Source organism: Phyllobates terribilis, unplaced genomic scaffold (assembly GCF_046119375.1).
Source record: "Phyllobates terribilis strain yellow unplaced genomic scaffold, ASM4611937v1 Scaffold_1__5_contigs__length_1240528914, whole genome shotgun sequence".
In the NCBI taxonomy this organism is placed as follows: Eukaryota; Metazoa; Chordata; class Amphibia; order Anura; family Dendrobatidae; genus Phyllobates; species Phyllobates terribilis.
In genome coordinates this window covers 976,537,906-976,554,088 of record NW_027362761.1, presented here as the reverse complement: position 1 = coordinate 976,554,088, position 16,183 = coordinate 976,537,906, and the positions used below count along the sequence as shown (strand labels likewise).

At 47.4% G+C, this 16,183-nt stretch overlaps 1 protein-coding gene across 5 annotated transcripts in view; it reads left to right on the top strand.

Annotated features, from left to right (window-relative positions):
- Positions 1 to 4,370: 4,370 nt before the first annotated feature.
- LOC141156714 (cytochrome P450 3A24-like) overlaps positions 4,371 to 16,183 on the top strand; it is a 90,842-nt gene continuing 79,029 nt past the window's right edge. For 2 of the 5 annotated variants that reach the window (XM_073643042.1, XM_073643007.1), the window contains exon 1: positions 4,371 to 4,576. In XM_073643042.1, the coding sequence (XP_073499143.1) occupies positions 4,506 to 4,576 (71 nt within the window). In that variant the 5' untranslated portion in view covers positions 4,371 to 4,505. Of the gene's footprint in view, positions 4,577 to 6,289; positions 6,389 to 16,183 lie in introns of all 5 variants that reach the window. The other 3 variants (XM_073643014.1, XM_073643024.1, XM_073643033.1) reach the window with 3 other exon arrangements.

Genomic DNA, 16,183 nt, shown 5'->3' with positions numbered 1-16,183 from the left:
AGTAAAGAGCGTACCCAAGCACCCGATGCTCGATCAAGTATCGAGAACACTCGCTCATCACTAGAAGCCAGGACAGTAAGTATTCCAATACATTTTGATATACCATGCTTTTTTTCTGTTCCTGTGTTAACATATATTAACTTGATGGATAACAAAAGTGTGATGCTGAGTCAGTTTTCACGGCCAGGCCGTGAGACGGGGTAGTCAAGGAATCCGAACTCAAAGCCAGGAGGGTACGTCATAAACAGAGGGAAGAGGCAAAGGCGTAGTCAGGTAGCGTACCATTGGTCAGAATACCAGGAGGAAGCAGATCAGAGCAGAAGGGGTTAAACAGACGGATGGTCAGAAAAAGGTCCAAGGTCAGGCAGCAGAAGATCAATAAACAGAAAGCAAGGCACAGAGCACAAACCACACACTAGCTGAATGTACGTCTGGCAGAGATCTGGGACAAACAGCTCAGTTAAGTAGCCAGGCATTCACATGGGATAATGAACACCTGAAGATAGCCATTGCCTCCCAGTCTCAGATTGGACAGCTGAGATGTCAATCACCACACTGACAGCTATTGCACGCCCCTGTACCAGATAGGATGGTCGAGTTGTCAATCACAGTACTGACAGCCCCAGCACGCCCCTGTACAAGATTGGGCGGCTGAGCTGTCAGTAATTGCGTCCCAGACATAGTGGGGGGTGGAACCGTGACAAAAAGGACATTTTTGGGCTTTTGTCAGCTTAATGTAACCATATAGATACACTGAGGGCCCGATTCATTAAGACTGTCATTTGCAGTGATTCATTATCTAAGGTAATAGCATGATGTTTCCTTTATATCAGATATATCATCTGCATAGAGCATCCTGGCATGGTGACATTGAAGCCATAGAATGATTAGAGTACACAAATAGGGATCTCTGCAGCTTGTTTTGCCCTTTTGTCTGCCCTACTTCACAATGGCTGCGGGGACATTGTGTGCCGCGTACGCGCCTCTCGCTCTCTCCCTCACTTTCCAGATGCTGCTTCATCCGACTGCGACATGGTCGCACTCTGGTGATGTACATCCGGTGGTGGAGGCGATGGCGGGTTGTGCGCGGGTACGGCGCCCGGTAATTAGAGAGTCCTTCTTGGTAAGTCGATTCAGCTGTTGTGGCCCTATTTAAAGCCTACACAGCCTTTCCACCTTACTCCCTGATGAAGCAGAAGCGAAACGCGCATTGGAGTAGGTGGAGGGGGATGTGGTGTGCCTCACAGGTCGGTATTCTACCGGTGCTTGGAATCAATTCAATTAATTGTTTCATACCTGATGTACCTGGGCTCATGCAAGAGATGATCCTTTGCCCAACATTTGAATAGGGTTAAAAGGCCTTTTTTGGTCAGTGCAATGTGTGATAAGATTAGGTATAAATTTGATACAGGAGTTGGCGACCTTTGGGCATGTGCAATATACAGGTGCATCTCACTAAATTAGAATATCATCAAAAAGTTAATTTATTTCAGTTCTTCAATACAAAAAGTGAAACTTATATATTATATAGAGTCATTACAAACAGAGTGATCTATTTCAAGTGTTTATTTCTGTTAATGTTAATGATTATGGCTTACAGCCAATAAAAACACAAAAGTCATTATCTCAGTAAATTAGAATACTTTATAACAAAAGCTTAAAAAATGTTTTTAAAATCCGAAATGTTGGCCTACTGAAATGTATGTTCAGTAAATGCACTCAATACTTGGTCGGGGCTCTTTTTGCATCAATTACTGCATCAATGCGGTGTCGCATGGAGGCGATCAGCCTGTGGCACCGCTGAGGTGTTATGGAAGCCCAGTTTGCTTTGATAGCAGCCTTCAGCTCGTCCACATTGTTGGGTCTGGTGTCTCTCATCTTCCTCTTGACAATACCCCATAGATTCTCTATGGGGTTAAGGTCAGGCGAGCTTGCTGGCCAATCAAGAACAGTGATACTGAAGTTTTTACACCAGGTATTGGTACTTTTGGCAGTGTGGACAGGTGCCAAGTCCTGCCGGAGAATGAAATTTCCATCTCCAAAAAGCTTATCGGCAGAGGGAAGCATGAAGTGCTCTAAAACTTCCTGGTAGACGGCTGTGCTGACTTTGGTCTTGATAAAACACAGTGGACCTACACCAGCAGATGACATGGCTCCCCAAGCCATCTCTGGAAACTTCAAACTAGACCTCAAGCGGCTTGGACTGTGTGCCTCTCCACTCTTCTTCCAGCCTCTAGGACCTTGATTTCCAAATGAAAATTGGAACTCTGGGACCTTGTGGAGTGTGTCAATGACTGCCTTTTGGACATCTGTCAAGTCAGCAGTCTTCCCCATGATTGTGGAGCCTACTGAAACAGACTAAGGGACCTTTTTAAACGCTTAGGAAGCTTTTGCAGGAGTTTTTTGTTAATTATTTTAATTTACTAAGATAATTTCTTTAGTGTTTTCATTGGCTGGAAGCCTTAATCATCAACATTAACGGAAATAAACACGGGAAATAGATCACTCGGTTTGTAATGACTCTATGTAATATATGCGTTTCACTTTTTGTATTGAAGAACTGAAATAAATTTACTTTTTGATGATATTCTAATTTAGTGAGATGCACCTGTATGTTTAATTTGGGTTCAGCTGTGTTTGCAACATTTCCCTGATTCCTTTATGGATAAAGAATGTAAAAATGATGTTTCAGCTACCCTCATAGACTTATAGACCAATAATTATGATCAAATAACATTGCACATTTGATAACTGGCCAGGTAGGCAGTCACTGTGATCATAGATCTGTATATTGGTCATTTTCATGTGACCATGCACACTTGCACTTTAAGGCTATGTGCCCACGATGCAGAAAGAAGCAGAAAATTTCTGCAGCATTTCTGCATCTCAATGGCAGAAAAAACGCATGCAGATTGTGCATGCGTTTTTCCTGCCAAATACATGCGGATTTGAAGCGTTATTCACATGCGTTTCCGCATGCGGATTGACAAGCGCTTTCTAGGCGATTTTAGCATCACTTGGAAAGTGCTTGACAACTAGGTCACACTATATAAATCCATGCAAACAGCATGGATTTATATAGTGTGACCGTAAAAGAATGTTTAAAAATAAAAAAATAAACCTATACTTACCTTCCGATGGCCCGGCGTGTGTTGCTGCGCTCCTTCCTGGCTGCCAGCTGATCGCGGGACACTGCACTGAAGGGCCTGCGGTCACATGACTGTGACATCACCGCAGGTCCTTCAGTCCTGCCCGCAAGCACAGGGAAGGAGACCGGGGGCCGTCGGAAGGTGAATATAATCTTTATTTTTTAATTTATTCTTTTTTTTACAGGTACAATGGTACCCAGGTCTGGATGAGAGTCTCCTCTTATCCAGAACTGGGTACCATCCGCACATTGAAACGCATATAATCCGTAAGTACAAATGTACTGACACGGATTATGTGCGTCTCAATGCAAGTCAATGGCGGCGATTACGCCGTGCTTCCGCAAAATTAATGGACATGCTGCGTATGGGCATTGAAAGTGCGGAATTGCATAGGGGACCATGGCAGAAGGCTTACCATGCGTTTATCATGCGTTTACGCTGCGGAAATTTCCGCACCAAAAACGCATGAAATACGCATCGTGAGCACACAGCCTTAATCTGATGTTTTTTTGTGTAATGAAATCATGAATATAATGTCTTTATTTTCTTACAACTCTAGTGACATCCTTGCATCTTTGTTTTTGGGCCTGGTATATACAAATATTTGTGGCTCATCCATCCCCCTCCATTTTTGTGATTTTATTATCTCTTTTTCTTCTTTTTTTTCACAAACCTTTGTTTTTTAATCATGTGTTTTTATGATAATTGTGTTCAATAAAAAATATATTTTTTAATCATAGTTATTTGCCTAATTTTGAGTAATTTATATATAGGGTGTCATTTGTGGTGAGCCTTCTCTACCTGTAGCTCACTAATATGATGTAGACAAGGCCTAATGCAGCTTTTAGATGGGTAAATAATTGAGTTTTCAACTGTCAAGCCATCTAAACAGGCCAGCAAAACACTTGTTTGTCAGGTGTGATTATGTTTCAGCCTGTTTAAAAATTATAGTTCTTGGCTTCACATCGTCTTGTGTAAACGGGACACGGGCTGCTGAGAACAATGATGTCCTTTGTGCACAGAACAATCGTATTAGCTGTCGTCGGCCAACCAACTTGCATGTAGCTGATCACTGCAGTCAAATTATGTAAACTCAGCATAACAAAAAATTCTAGTCTTTTCTGTACATGCTAGAAAAATTATAGAAGTAGAAAAAGAAGTATATGCTATATCTGTGCACACAAGTCCCTGGTCTGTGGCCAAAACTGTTCTCATCTATTTGATCCATCCTCCAGGGCAGCATCACAGGGGAGGAGGGGGGGAGTAAGGTAGCCGGAAATGCAGAAAGACCACCAACAACAAGAAGGGAAAGACAGGGCATATAGAAAAGAGCGTAACATCGAATAAAGCTTAAGAATGTACCTCATCCCAGATTTCTCCATTGAAACATGGATTCTGCTCATCACACTGCTGGCACTTCTCACTTGGTAAGATTCCCATCCTTCACTCTCTCTTTATATGAAGTGGTTTGTCTGTTCTTTCAATATAATAGGAGAAAGATAATGGCTTTACATCCATGAACCTGAATGTACGTATTCTTCATTAATGGATGGGACATATTTACCATAAACATTCCTGTTGCCTCCTATTCCTAAGATCAAAAAACATCACAGAAAAAGATAAAGCCTTAGCAACACCATGTCAGGTTACCTATGCACTAGCAAGATGCAGCAAGCCTCCATGATAAAGGCAGGAGGAGCACATGTGCAAAATACTGATGCGACAGCCACTCACTAACCTACCAATTCATGGAGGGGGTGGCTGTGTAGTATTATACATGCACACAGATGGAGCTTGCATAGGGCACAAGTCACACAGATACGTGTGATGCACAGTGTCTGACTTACAGCCTATTGATGACACCCACACTATTAGATCAGGCGAGCTGCTCAGCATTATATAAGCGCACCAACACAGGACAGATGCACCAAATAACCAAGCCAGCACTAAAAGGGGCCTGGCTGCTTCCTGTGCAAAAAACATGAAAAATAGTATATAAATATATATTTATACATACATATATAGTGCTGAGCAGCACGCTTAATCTAATAGTATGGGTGTCATGTGCTGCCCCCACCTTTATCATGGGGGTCTGCTGCATCTTGCTAGTGCATTGGTAATCTGACCTGGTGTTGCCAAGGCTTTATCTTTTTCTGTGATGTTTTTTGTGAAATTTTGCCCCACGGTTGCTATTCCTAAAATCAGCAGTAGGTACCGAGCCTAAACATGTACTATGTTACCACATTACTGCACATCATGTTCTGTTAAATGAACACCCTTTAATAAAATATTAACTAGAAGGTAAGATGGGGAATATGTAGACCTCTATTCATCATTTAGTTTCTCCACGATTCTGCAGTAATTTGCTCCTTTTTAGTGAGTTTAGTATTTGCACCTTATTGTCTATGCTTTTTTTGCCATTTTTTTTAGTTATTTTTCTTTTTAAAGTTTTTTTTTATTCTTTCTTAAAAACTTTGCTTCTTTAGATGTTTTAGGCTATGTGCCCACGATGCGCCCACAAAAATTTCCGCTTCATTTCTGCATGTCTTTGACAGTAAAAACGCGTGCGGATTTTTGCACGCGTTTTTGACATGCGGATTTGCCATGCATTTTTCTAATGCATTGAGTAGGCAATTCCGCATGCGTAAACGCACAAATAATGGACATGCTGCGGATTTTTCCGCACATAAAATCCGCTGCGAAAATTCCGCAGCATGGGCACAGGACATGCTGATTGTCATTGGGGAACATGAGGCACGTATTACCAAGCGTTTTTCAAGCGTTTCGCAGCAGAAATTCCGCAGCAAAAATGCTTGAAAAACGCATCGTCTGCACATAGCCTTAGACAGATTCATGGAATGTGACTTGATGCATTTTTTTTCTTTTTTGGAGTAAGATTTCTGAAGGAGATTAAGATTTAATGCATTTTAGATTTGCAACTGTTGGTGCTAAAAAGTTGGAAAAACTGGTTTAAGAAAAAAAAATGTGATTGTGCACTAAATTCATGAACCTTGTACACCATCAATCCCAAATGATGAATTGGGCATATAGTTTTTATAACCAGCACAGTGTATTAACCAATAGCTTAAGTGCTCCGTTCTCACGATGATCTTTTGATGAGTGAGTTTTTGATGTTGCAGATTGACTGCAGTGACCCCAAGCGAAAAACCAGCTGCCTACATCCCCACCAATATCCAGTAGAACAAATAAAAGACACTAACACGAATTGATGGGTGAAGGTCGGTCACAGCTTTACTCATTAATATATATTTTTATAGTACAATAACAAGGAAGGCACTTAAAACTTTAGAAGAGCTGGACTAGTAGCCAAATGCCCTTCAACAGGCCAGTCAGCCTACATAGTCAAAACATTCCGGTGCTTCATTTTTTGGATTAAACACCTAAGGAGGATCCTGTGTAATTCTACACAAGAGCTACTACCTCTGGCACCAAGGGGACAATTAAGCTGTTGCAGAGACACAGGCTGGCTGCAGGGATGTGTGTGTGTGTGATTGGTGCAGAGACACAGGCTGGCTGCAGGGATGTGTGGGTGTGATTGGTGCAGAGGCACAGGCTGGTGCAGGCTGGCTGCAGGGATGCGAGTGTGTGATTGGTGCAGAGGCACAGGCTGGCTGCAGGGATGTGTGGGTGTGATTGGTGCAGAGGCACAGGCTGGTGCAGGCTGGCTGCAGGGATGCGAGTGTGTGATTGGTGCAGAGGCACTGGCTGGCTGCAGGGATGTGTGGGTGTGATTGGTGCAGAGGCACAGGCTGGTGCAGGCTGGCTGCAGGGATGCGAGTGTGTGATTGGTGCAAAGGCACTGGCTGGCTGCAGGGATGTGTGGGTGTGATTGGTGCAGAGGCACAGGCTGGCTGCAGGGATGTGTGGGTGTGATTGGTGCAGAGTAGAGATGAGCGGTGTTCGACTAGAACTGTTCGCCAATCTCAAATTCGAGCTGTTTAGGGCGGTGTTCGAGTTGTTCGACGAACCCGAACGATTTGCAAAAAATTCGGCTGTTCGAGGTTATGTTCGATAACTGTTCGTGCACCAAAAGCGTGTCCTGCATGTCTGGCGCTATTTAGAGCACCAATCATGCAGGGATTGTCTGCCACTCACTGTAATGCCACAGCCATGGTGGTTGTGGCATTACAGTGATTGCCCAAATCGATGGGAACAGTGCTCACAGTGAAACATGAAAAGCCGGCAATTCAGCAGCGGCATACACCGGTACCCGACAATTTAGAACCGAAAGAATAGAGCTTCACACATAGATTAGATAGATAGAAACATGTCAGTCACACATATAAGAAGCACAGTGACAGTGTTGCTTACTGTACTTGTCATTTAGTGTAAAGGATTTATCAAAAAAAATAAGTGTTTTCATGCACCGTCTCTTTAAAAAAGCCGGCCGGCAATTCAGCATCTGTACTGTACCCGACAATTTATAACAGACAGAATAGAGCTTCACACATAGATTAGATAGATAGAAACATGTCAGTCACATATATAATAAGTACAGTGACAGTGTTGCTTACTGTACTTGTCATTTAGTGCAAAGGATTTATTAAAAATCGCCCTATATTTGTGTCCAGTCAGGTACAGCAGGCAGGAACGGGCTGCTCCCAACCACCAGCTGCCTATTTGTACCTAGCCGGACACAACAATATAGGGAAGCCCTTTTTTTCTTAATTATTCCATGAATTTCATGAATTTAAAAAAAAAATGCGTGGAGCTTCGCCCTATTTTTGTGTCCAGCCAGGTACAACTAGGCAGCTGGGGGCTGGAATCTGCAGCGCAGGGAGGCCCAAGCTTTCTGGGCCCCACCCGCTGCAAATTGCAGTCCGCAGCCGCCCCGGAAAATGGCGCGTTCATAGAAGCGCCATCTTCTGGCGCTGTACCCAACTCATCCAGGGCCCTGGTGCGGTGGCTCACTGGGTAATAAAGGGGTTAAGGCCAGCTTGGCATTATCAGCTGGCCCTAAGCCCGAAATTCATGGGGTCACGCCAATATTAGACATGACAGCCATGAATTTCTAGTAAAGTATTTAAAAAAAACACAACACCCAGAAAAAAGTCCTTTAATTGAAATAAACACACAATTCTTTATTGTTCCAAATTAAACCATACTTACCGCCACGCCCATTCCAGCTGAAGCCAATGATCTCCTGCAATAAAAGTAAAATAATAAAGCAACATCATCCTTACCTTTCCATGGCTCCCACGACAGCTTCAGCTCTGCTACATCGAGATGACAGGCTGGACCGCAGCAGAACGCTGCCTTCCAGCCTGTCATCCCGCAGACACTGAGAAGCACAGGCATGCTTGCGCTACTCAGTGTCTGGCTGTGACGGCATCCAGATGAGCCGACAATGAACTCGGCTCACCTCATGCACGTCACTGACAGCGTGGGAAAATTCTCACGCTGAAGCGCTGAGTGCAGGAGAATTTTCCCACGCTGTCAGTGACGTACATGAGGTGAGCCGAGTTCATTGTCGGCTCATCTGGATGCCGTCACAGTCAGACACTGAGGAGCGCAAGCATGCCTGCGCTTCTCAGTGTCTGCGGGATGACAGGCTGGATGGCAGCGTTCTGCTGCGGTCCAGCCTGTCATCTCGATGTAGCAGAGCTGAAGCTGTCCTGGGAACCATGGAAAGGTAAGGATGAGGTTGCTTTATTATTTTTCTTTTATTGCAGGAGATCGTTGGCTTCAGCTGGAATGGGTGTGATGGTAAGTATGGTTTAATTTAGAACAATAAAGAATTGTGTCTTTATTTCAATTAAAGGACTTTATTCTGGGTGTTTGTGTTTTTTTTTTAACTTTGACTATGGGGTTAGTAATGGGGGTGTCTTATAGACGCCTCTCCATTACTAACCTGGGCTTGATGTCAGCTGGCATTATAAGCTGACATCAACCCCAACCCTATTACCCCCTGCCACCGCTACAGGGCAGCGTGGAAGAGCGAGGCTAAGTGCCAGAATTGGCGCATCCTATGGATGCGCCATTTCTGGGGCGGCTGACGGCTGGTGTTTCTAGCCTGGGAGGGGGCCAATATTCATGGCTCCCTTCCTGGGCTATTAATATCAGCCCCCAGCTGTCTGCCTAGCCTTTGCTAGCTATTAAATTAGGGGGGACCCCACGTCATTTTTTTGGGGGGGGGTCCTCCATTTTAATAGCTAGTAAAGGCTAGGTATTCAGCTGGGGGCTGATATTAGTAGTCTGGGAAGCTCCGTGGGTATTACCCCCTTCCCAGGCTTCAAACATCTGCCCCAGCTGTCTGCTTAACCTCCGCTAGAGACTAAAATTACGGGGAACCCCACGCCAATTTTTTTTAATAATAAATCCTTTATTTTAATACTAAATGACAACTACAGTAACCAACACTGTCACTGTACTTCATATATATGTGACTGACATGTTTCTATCTATCTAATCTATGTGTGAAGCTCTATTCTGTCTGTTATAAATTGTCGGGTACAGATGCTGAATTGCCGGCCGGCTTTTTTAAAGAGACGGTGCATGAAAACACTATTATTTTTTTTAATAAATCCTTTGCAGTAAATGACAAGTACAGTAAGCAACACTGTCACTGTACTTCATATATATGTGACTGACATGTTTCTATCTATCTAATCTATGTGTGAAGCTCTATTCTGTCTGTTATAAATTGTCGGGTACTGCTGCTGAATTGCCGGCCGGCTTTTTTAAAGAGACGGTGCACGAAAACACTATTATATTTTTTAATAAATCCTTTACACTAAATGACAAGTACAGTAAGCAACACTGTCACTGTACTTCATATATATGTGACTGACATGTTTCTATCTATCTAATCTATGTGTGATGCTCTATTCCTTCATGTCTAAATTGTCGGGTACCGGTGTATGCCGCTGCTGAATTGCCGGCCGGCTTTTTTAAAGAAAGCGTCTTCTGAGCAGTTTGTCAGCTTTTGGACACCTTTGAAGGTGTTTTCTATGTGTTCCTATGTGTTTTTGTTTGACTGCCATTGGTTTTAACGGTGCTCGACGGTGTTCTAAGGTGTTCGACGAACAGTTCGACGAACAGTTCCTCGAACATCCCGGTGTTCGACGAACCGAACCGAACCCGAACACTACGGGGGTGGCTCAACACTAGTGCAGAGGCTGGTGCAGGCTGGCTGCAGGGATGTGAGTGTGTGATTGGTGCAGAGGCACAGGCTGGCTGCAGGGATGTGTGGGTGTGATTGGTGCAGAGGCTGGTGCAGGCTGGCTGCAGGGATGTGCGTGTGTGATTGGTGCAGAGGCACAGGCTGGCTGCAGGGATGTATGGGTGTGATTGGTGCAGAGGCACAGGCTGGTGCAGGCTGGCTGCAGGGATGCGAGTGTGTGATTGGTGCAGAGGCACAGGCTGGCTGCAGGGATGTGTGGGTGTGATTGGTGCAGAGACACAGGCTGGCTGCAGGGATGTGAGTGTGTGATTGGTGCAGAGGCACAGGCTGGCTGCAGGGATGTGTGGATGTGATTGGTGCAGAGGCACAGGCTGGTGCAGGCTGGCTGCAGGGATGCGAGTGTGTGATTGGTGCAAAGGCACTGGCTGGCTGCAGGGATGTGTGGGTGTGATTGGTGCAGAGGCACAGGCTGGCTGCAGGGATGTGTGGGTGTGATTGGTGCAGAGGCTGGTGCAGGCTGGCTGCAGGGATGTGCGTGTGTGATTGGTGCAGAGGCTGGTGCAGGCTGGCTGCAGGGATGTGCGTGTGTGATTGGTGCAGAGGCACAGGCTGGCTGCAGGGATGTATGGGTGTGATTGGTGCAGAGGCACAGGCTGGTGCAGGCTGGCTGCAGGGATGCGAGTGTGTGATTGGTGCAAAGGCACTGGCTGGCTGCAGGGATGTGTGGGTGTGATTGGTGCAGAGGCACAGGCTGGCTGCAGGGATGTGTGGGTGTGATTGGTGCAGAGGCTGGTGCAGGCTGGCTGCAGGGATATGCGTGTGTGATTGGTGCAGAGGCACAGGCTGGCTGCAGGGATGTATGGGTGTGATTGGTGCAGAGGCACAGGCTGGTGCAGGCTGGCTGCAGGGATGCGAGTGTGTGATTGGTGCAAAGGCACTGGCTGGCTGCAGGGATGTGTGGGTGTGATTGGTGCAGAGGCACAGGCTGGCTGCAGGGATGTGTGGGTGTGATTGGTGCAGAGGCTGGTGCAGGCTGGCTGCAGGGATGTGCGTGTGTGATTGGTGCAGAGACACAGGCTGGCTGCAGGGATGTGAGTGTGTGATTGGTGCAGAGGCTGGTGCAGGCTGGCTGCAGGGATGTGCGTGTGTGATTGGTGCAGAGGCACAGGCTGGCTGCAGGGATGTATGGGTGTGATTGGTGCAGAGGCACAGGCTGGTGCAGGCTGGCTGCAGGGATGCGAGTGTGTGATTGGTGCAGAGGCACAGGCTGGCTGCAGGGATGTGCATGTGTGATTGGTGCAGAGCACAGGCTGGCTGCAGGGATGTATGGGTGTGATTGGTGCAGAGGCACAGGCTGGTGCAGGCTGGCTGCAGGGATGCGAGTGTGTGATTGGTGCAGAGGCACAGGCTGGCTGCAGGGATGCGAGTGTGTGATTGGTGCAGAGGCACAGGCTGGCTGCAGGGATGTATGGGTGTGATTGGTGCAGAGGCACAGGCTGGTGCAGGGATGCGAGTGTGTGATTGGTGCAGAGGCACAGGCTGGCTGCAGGGATGCGAGTGTGTGATTGGTGCAGAGGCACAGGCTGGCTGCAGGGATGTGTGGGTGTGATTGGTGCAGAGGCACAGGCTGGTGCAGGCTGGCTGCAGGGATGCGAGTGTGTGATTGGTGCAGAGGCACAGGCTGGCTGCAGGGATGTGCGTGTGTGATTGGTGCAGAGGCACAGGCTGGCTGCAGGGATGTGTGGGTGTGATTGGTGCAGAGGCACAGGCTGGTGCAGGCTGGCTGCAGGGATGCGAGTGTGTGATTGGTGCAGAGGCACAGGCTGGCTGCAGGGATGCGAGTGTGTGATTGGTGCAGAGGCACAGGCGGGCTGCAGGGATGTGTGGGTGTGATTGGTGCAGAGGCACAGGCTGGTGCAGGCTGGCTGCAGGGATGCGAGTGTGTGATTGGTGCAGAGGCACAGGCTGGCTGCAGGGATGTGTGGGTCTGATTGGTGCAGAGGCACAGGCTGGTGCAGGCTGGCTGCAGGGATGTGAGTGTGTGATTGGTGCAGAGGCACAGGCTGGCTGCAGAGATGTGTGGGTGTGATTGGTGCAGAGGCACAGGCTGGTGCAGGCTGGCTGCAGTGATGCGAGTGTATGATTGGTGCAGAGGCACAGGCTGGTGCAGGGATGTGTGGGTGTGATTGGTGCAGAGGCACAGGCTGGTGCAGGCTGGCTGCAGGGATGTGTGGGTGTGATTGGTGCAGAGGCACAGGCTGGTGCAGGGATGTGTGGGTGTGATTGGTACAGAGTCACAGGCTGTTGCAGGCTGGCTGCAGGGATGTGAGTGTGTGATTGGTGCAGACTGATGGGGGAATTAAAAAAGTGGCTATTGCAGGGGCAGAGTGGTAACAAGAGTCGGCGGTTGGCTAATGGCGCCGCGCTCTGAAAAGAACAAGGGGAAAGAGTTAGTAGGGCTAAACTTTTATCTCGGCGCGTGTCTAAGCAGCCTGCAGTTACTGGAGCAGGGGAGCTGGGGCTAAGGTATGCTGGAGGGCAGGAACCCCATGCGGACTGCCGGCCTCCGGGCATTGCTGCAGCAGGAGCAGTGAGACGACTGCTGAGCCCAGAACTATAGGCTTGTAGCCAGTGCTCACCTTCCTGTACTACCACATACTGCTTGGATGAGGGGATGAGACATCTCTCCTGCCAGACAGTGCTGCTGATCCAGCACCTCTACGACCCAAAATGGGAGGAGGATGATACTGGCTCTGAGGGAACATTAAAGTAAGAGGAAGTGGCTGTACTAGCCATTCCTGCTCTCATTGGCCACATTAGAGGGAACATACCACTCATCGAGATAATAGAGGGGAGGGTGTGTGAACCTCAGTGTGAACCTGCTTTCATCTCTGAAGAGCACATGGTGCCAGTGGCGACTTTGCCAATCCTGGTGTTCTGTGGCAAATGCCAAGCATCCTGCACGGTGTTGGGCTGTGAGCACAACCCCCATCTGTGGACGTCAGGCCCTCATACCACCCTCATGGAGTCAGTTTCTAACCGTTTGTGCAGACACATGCACATTTGTGGCCTGCTGGAGGTCATTTTGCAGGGCTCTGGCAGTGCTCCTCCTGTTCCTCTTTGCACAAAGGCGGAGGTAACGGTCCTGCTGCTGGGTTGTTGCCCTCCTACGGCGCCCTCCACGTCTTCTGGTGTACTGGCCTGTCTCCTGGTAGCGCCTCCAGCCTCTGGACACTACGCTGACAGACACAGCAAACCTTCTTGCCACAGCTTGCATTGATGTGCCATCCTGGATGAGCTGCACTACCTGAGCAACTTCTGTGGGTTGTAGAGTCCATCTCATGCTACAACAAGTGTGAAAGCACAACCAGCATTCAAAAGTGACCAAAGCATGGTACTGAGATGTGGTCTGTGGTCCCCACCTGCAGAACCACTCCTTTATTGAGGGTGTCTTGATAATTGCCAATAATTTCCATCTATTGTCTATTCCATTTGCACAACAGCATGTGAAATTGATTGTCAATCAGTGTTGCTTCCTAAGTGGACAGTTTGATTTCACAGAAGTTTGATTCACTTGGAGTTATATTCTGTTAAGTGTTCCCTTTATTTTTTTGAGCAGTGTATATCTATCTGAACTAACAGTCCTTCTGAGGACTAATCCAGCTGCATATATTCAATGGTGATAGCAGGAGCTAGGCAGGCAGTATATGTGGCTGACCACAGTGCATATAGTGCAAGAGGGTCCATTGAACGTCCTGTTAGTATAGGTATTCCACAACGTATATATATATCCATCTGAACTAACAGTCTTTCTGAGAACTAATCCATCTACATATAATCAGTGTTAGGCAGGCAGGCAGTGTATGTCGCAGACTGCAGTGCATATAGTGCAAGAGGGTCTGCTGCTGTAACAATTACAGATATTTATAGACATAGCCCCAGATATCAGGGGCCAGGGCAAATTTTTTTTTTAATCTTAATTCTGGTTATTTGCTTAAAAAGCAATCCAGAGTACACAATTTTTCTGCTCCATTTGCTTGATAGCACTGCAGAATACAACCAGATCAGTTCCATATTACAGCGATAAAAATCCAGAAATTTGAACTGAACGTGGAAAAAATTGGCCTCCTTTATCATTCTGTTGCGGTCAAGCTATTCACACTAGGTGTCTGTGAAGAATAGAATTAGTAAATTACAGGCCTGCTATTTAAAACCGTGGTTCTCTGTCAGACATATCACCTATAAGAGTGTTCCAAAATCAGCCAATTCTCGTGAACGTGGAAAATATTGTCCTCCATTAAAAATGGGCAAGGTGCGTGGCAAGGGACGTGGAAGTGGACGTGATGGTGATGGTGCATGCAGAGGCCGAGGACGTTGCCGTAGGCAAGCTGAAATTGTGCCACAACAAACACTCACATCTTGTCACCCGACCTTTCTGTCCCAATTACTAGGGGACCGCAGTACACCACTATTGAACCCAGAGCAGTGTCAAAAGGTTGTTGGTTGGATAGCAGATAATGCTTCCAGGCATTTGCCACCACCACTACCACACTGTCTTCCATACGGTCAAGTCTCAGTAGCCGTGAGTCTGGACTGCATATTCCTCACCCTGATCCTTTTTCCTCTCACCATTCCGAGTGCCTGGAGACAACTGATCCCACACTTGGACACTCAGAAGAGCTGTTCACTTTCCATTTGTAGATTAGGAACTCTCGCCAGGCCAGCTTCAAGTGAGTCAAGAGGAGAATGTGTGTAGCGATGCCAAAATATTTGAGCAGCCACGGTCACACCATGGCAACGGTGGAAAAGTGCAATTACTGTCGCAAGAGGTGAATGACGTTGCTGATGAGACCCAATTGCCAGAAAGTCAGGAGGAGGACTAGGGTGCGGAAGTTGAAGAGGTGGTAGATGATATAATGATATAGTAACTGACCCAACCTGGCAGGGGAAAATACAGAGCGAGGACAGCAGCACACATGGGGTGGGAGGCGTAGCACCACAACAGGCAGGAAGAAGCAGTGTTGTGGCCGCAGACACAAGGTGGGAAAGCGTTCCTCGTAATGCCATCACGACTGAAGTTGCCATACAACTGTTAGGTCTTCCTGAGTCTGGTTATTTTTTAAAGACTCTGCAGATAACCTCAAAAAGGCCATTTGCATTACCTGCCAGGCCAGCATCAGCAGGGGAGCACCCAACTTTGTGGGCCGAACCCCAGGGTCCAGAAACAGTGTCTGCGGGTGACACCACTGCATCTTCCGCTGTTGTGCGTGTACGCCAATCCCCTGTCCATGTCGCATGCCAAGATGCCTCCCGCCCTGCACCTGTCGCTGCATACTCTCAACTAGCACCATCAGCAAGCACATCCACATCCTTGTCCCAGAGCAGCGTTCAGTTGTCCCCAGCCTCCACTATTTCTCCCTGTGTTCCGTCCCCACATTTCACAAGCACGTGTCCCACAACATTAGCCGTGCCCTCAACAACACAGTTACTGGGAAAGTCCACCTATTACCATGGACATGTGGACAAGCTCTTGTGGGCAGGGATAGTACATCTCGCTGACGACACTCTGGGTTAATATAATGGAAGCCGGGACCCAGTCGGACCTTGGGACGTAACACGTCCTCTCGATGCTGAGGATTGCGGGCCCTGGGTCAATCAGGGTTTCCCCCACATTCTACAGCTCCTGCACCTCCATTTCCGAAATGACCACATCAGTCGCAAGCTGGAAGCACTGCAGCACTGCCTTGGCCAAGCGGCAACAGTCTGTGCTGAAGCTAATATGCTTAGTTTGCAGCTTCTAGCTCACTGACTGATTTGCGATGTCCCCACGCGTTGGAACTCTACATTGCAGATTTTGGGAAGGATTTGTGAGCAGAAGAGGGCAGTTGTT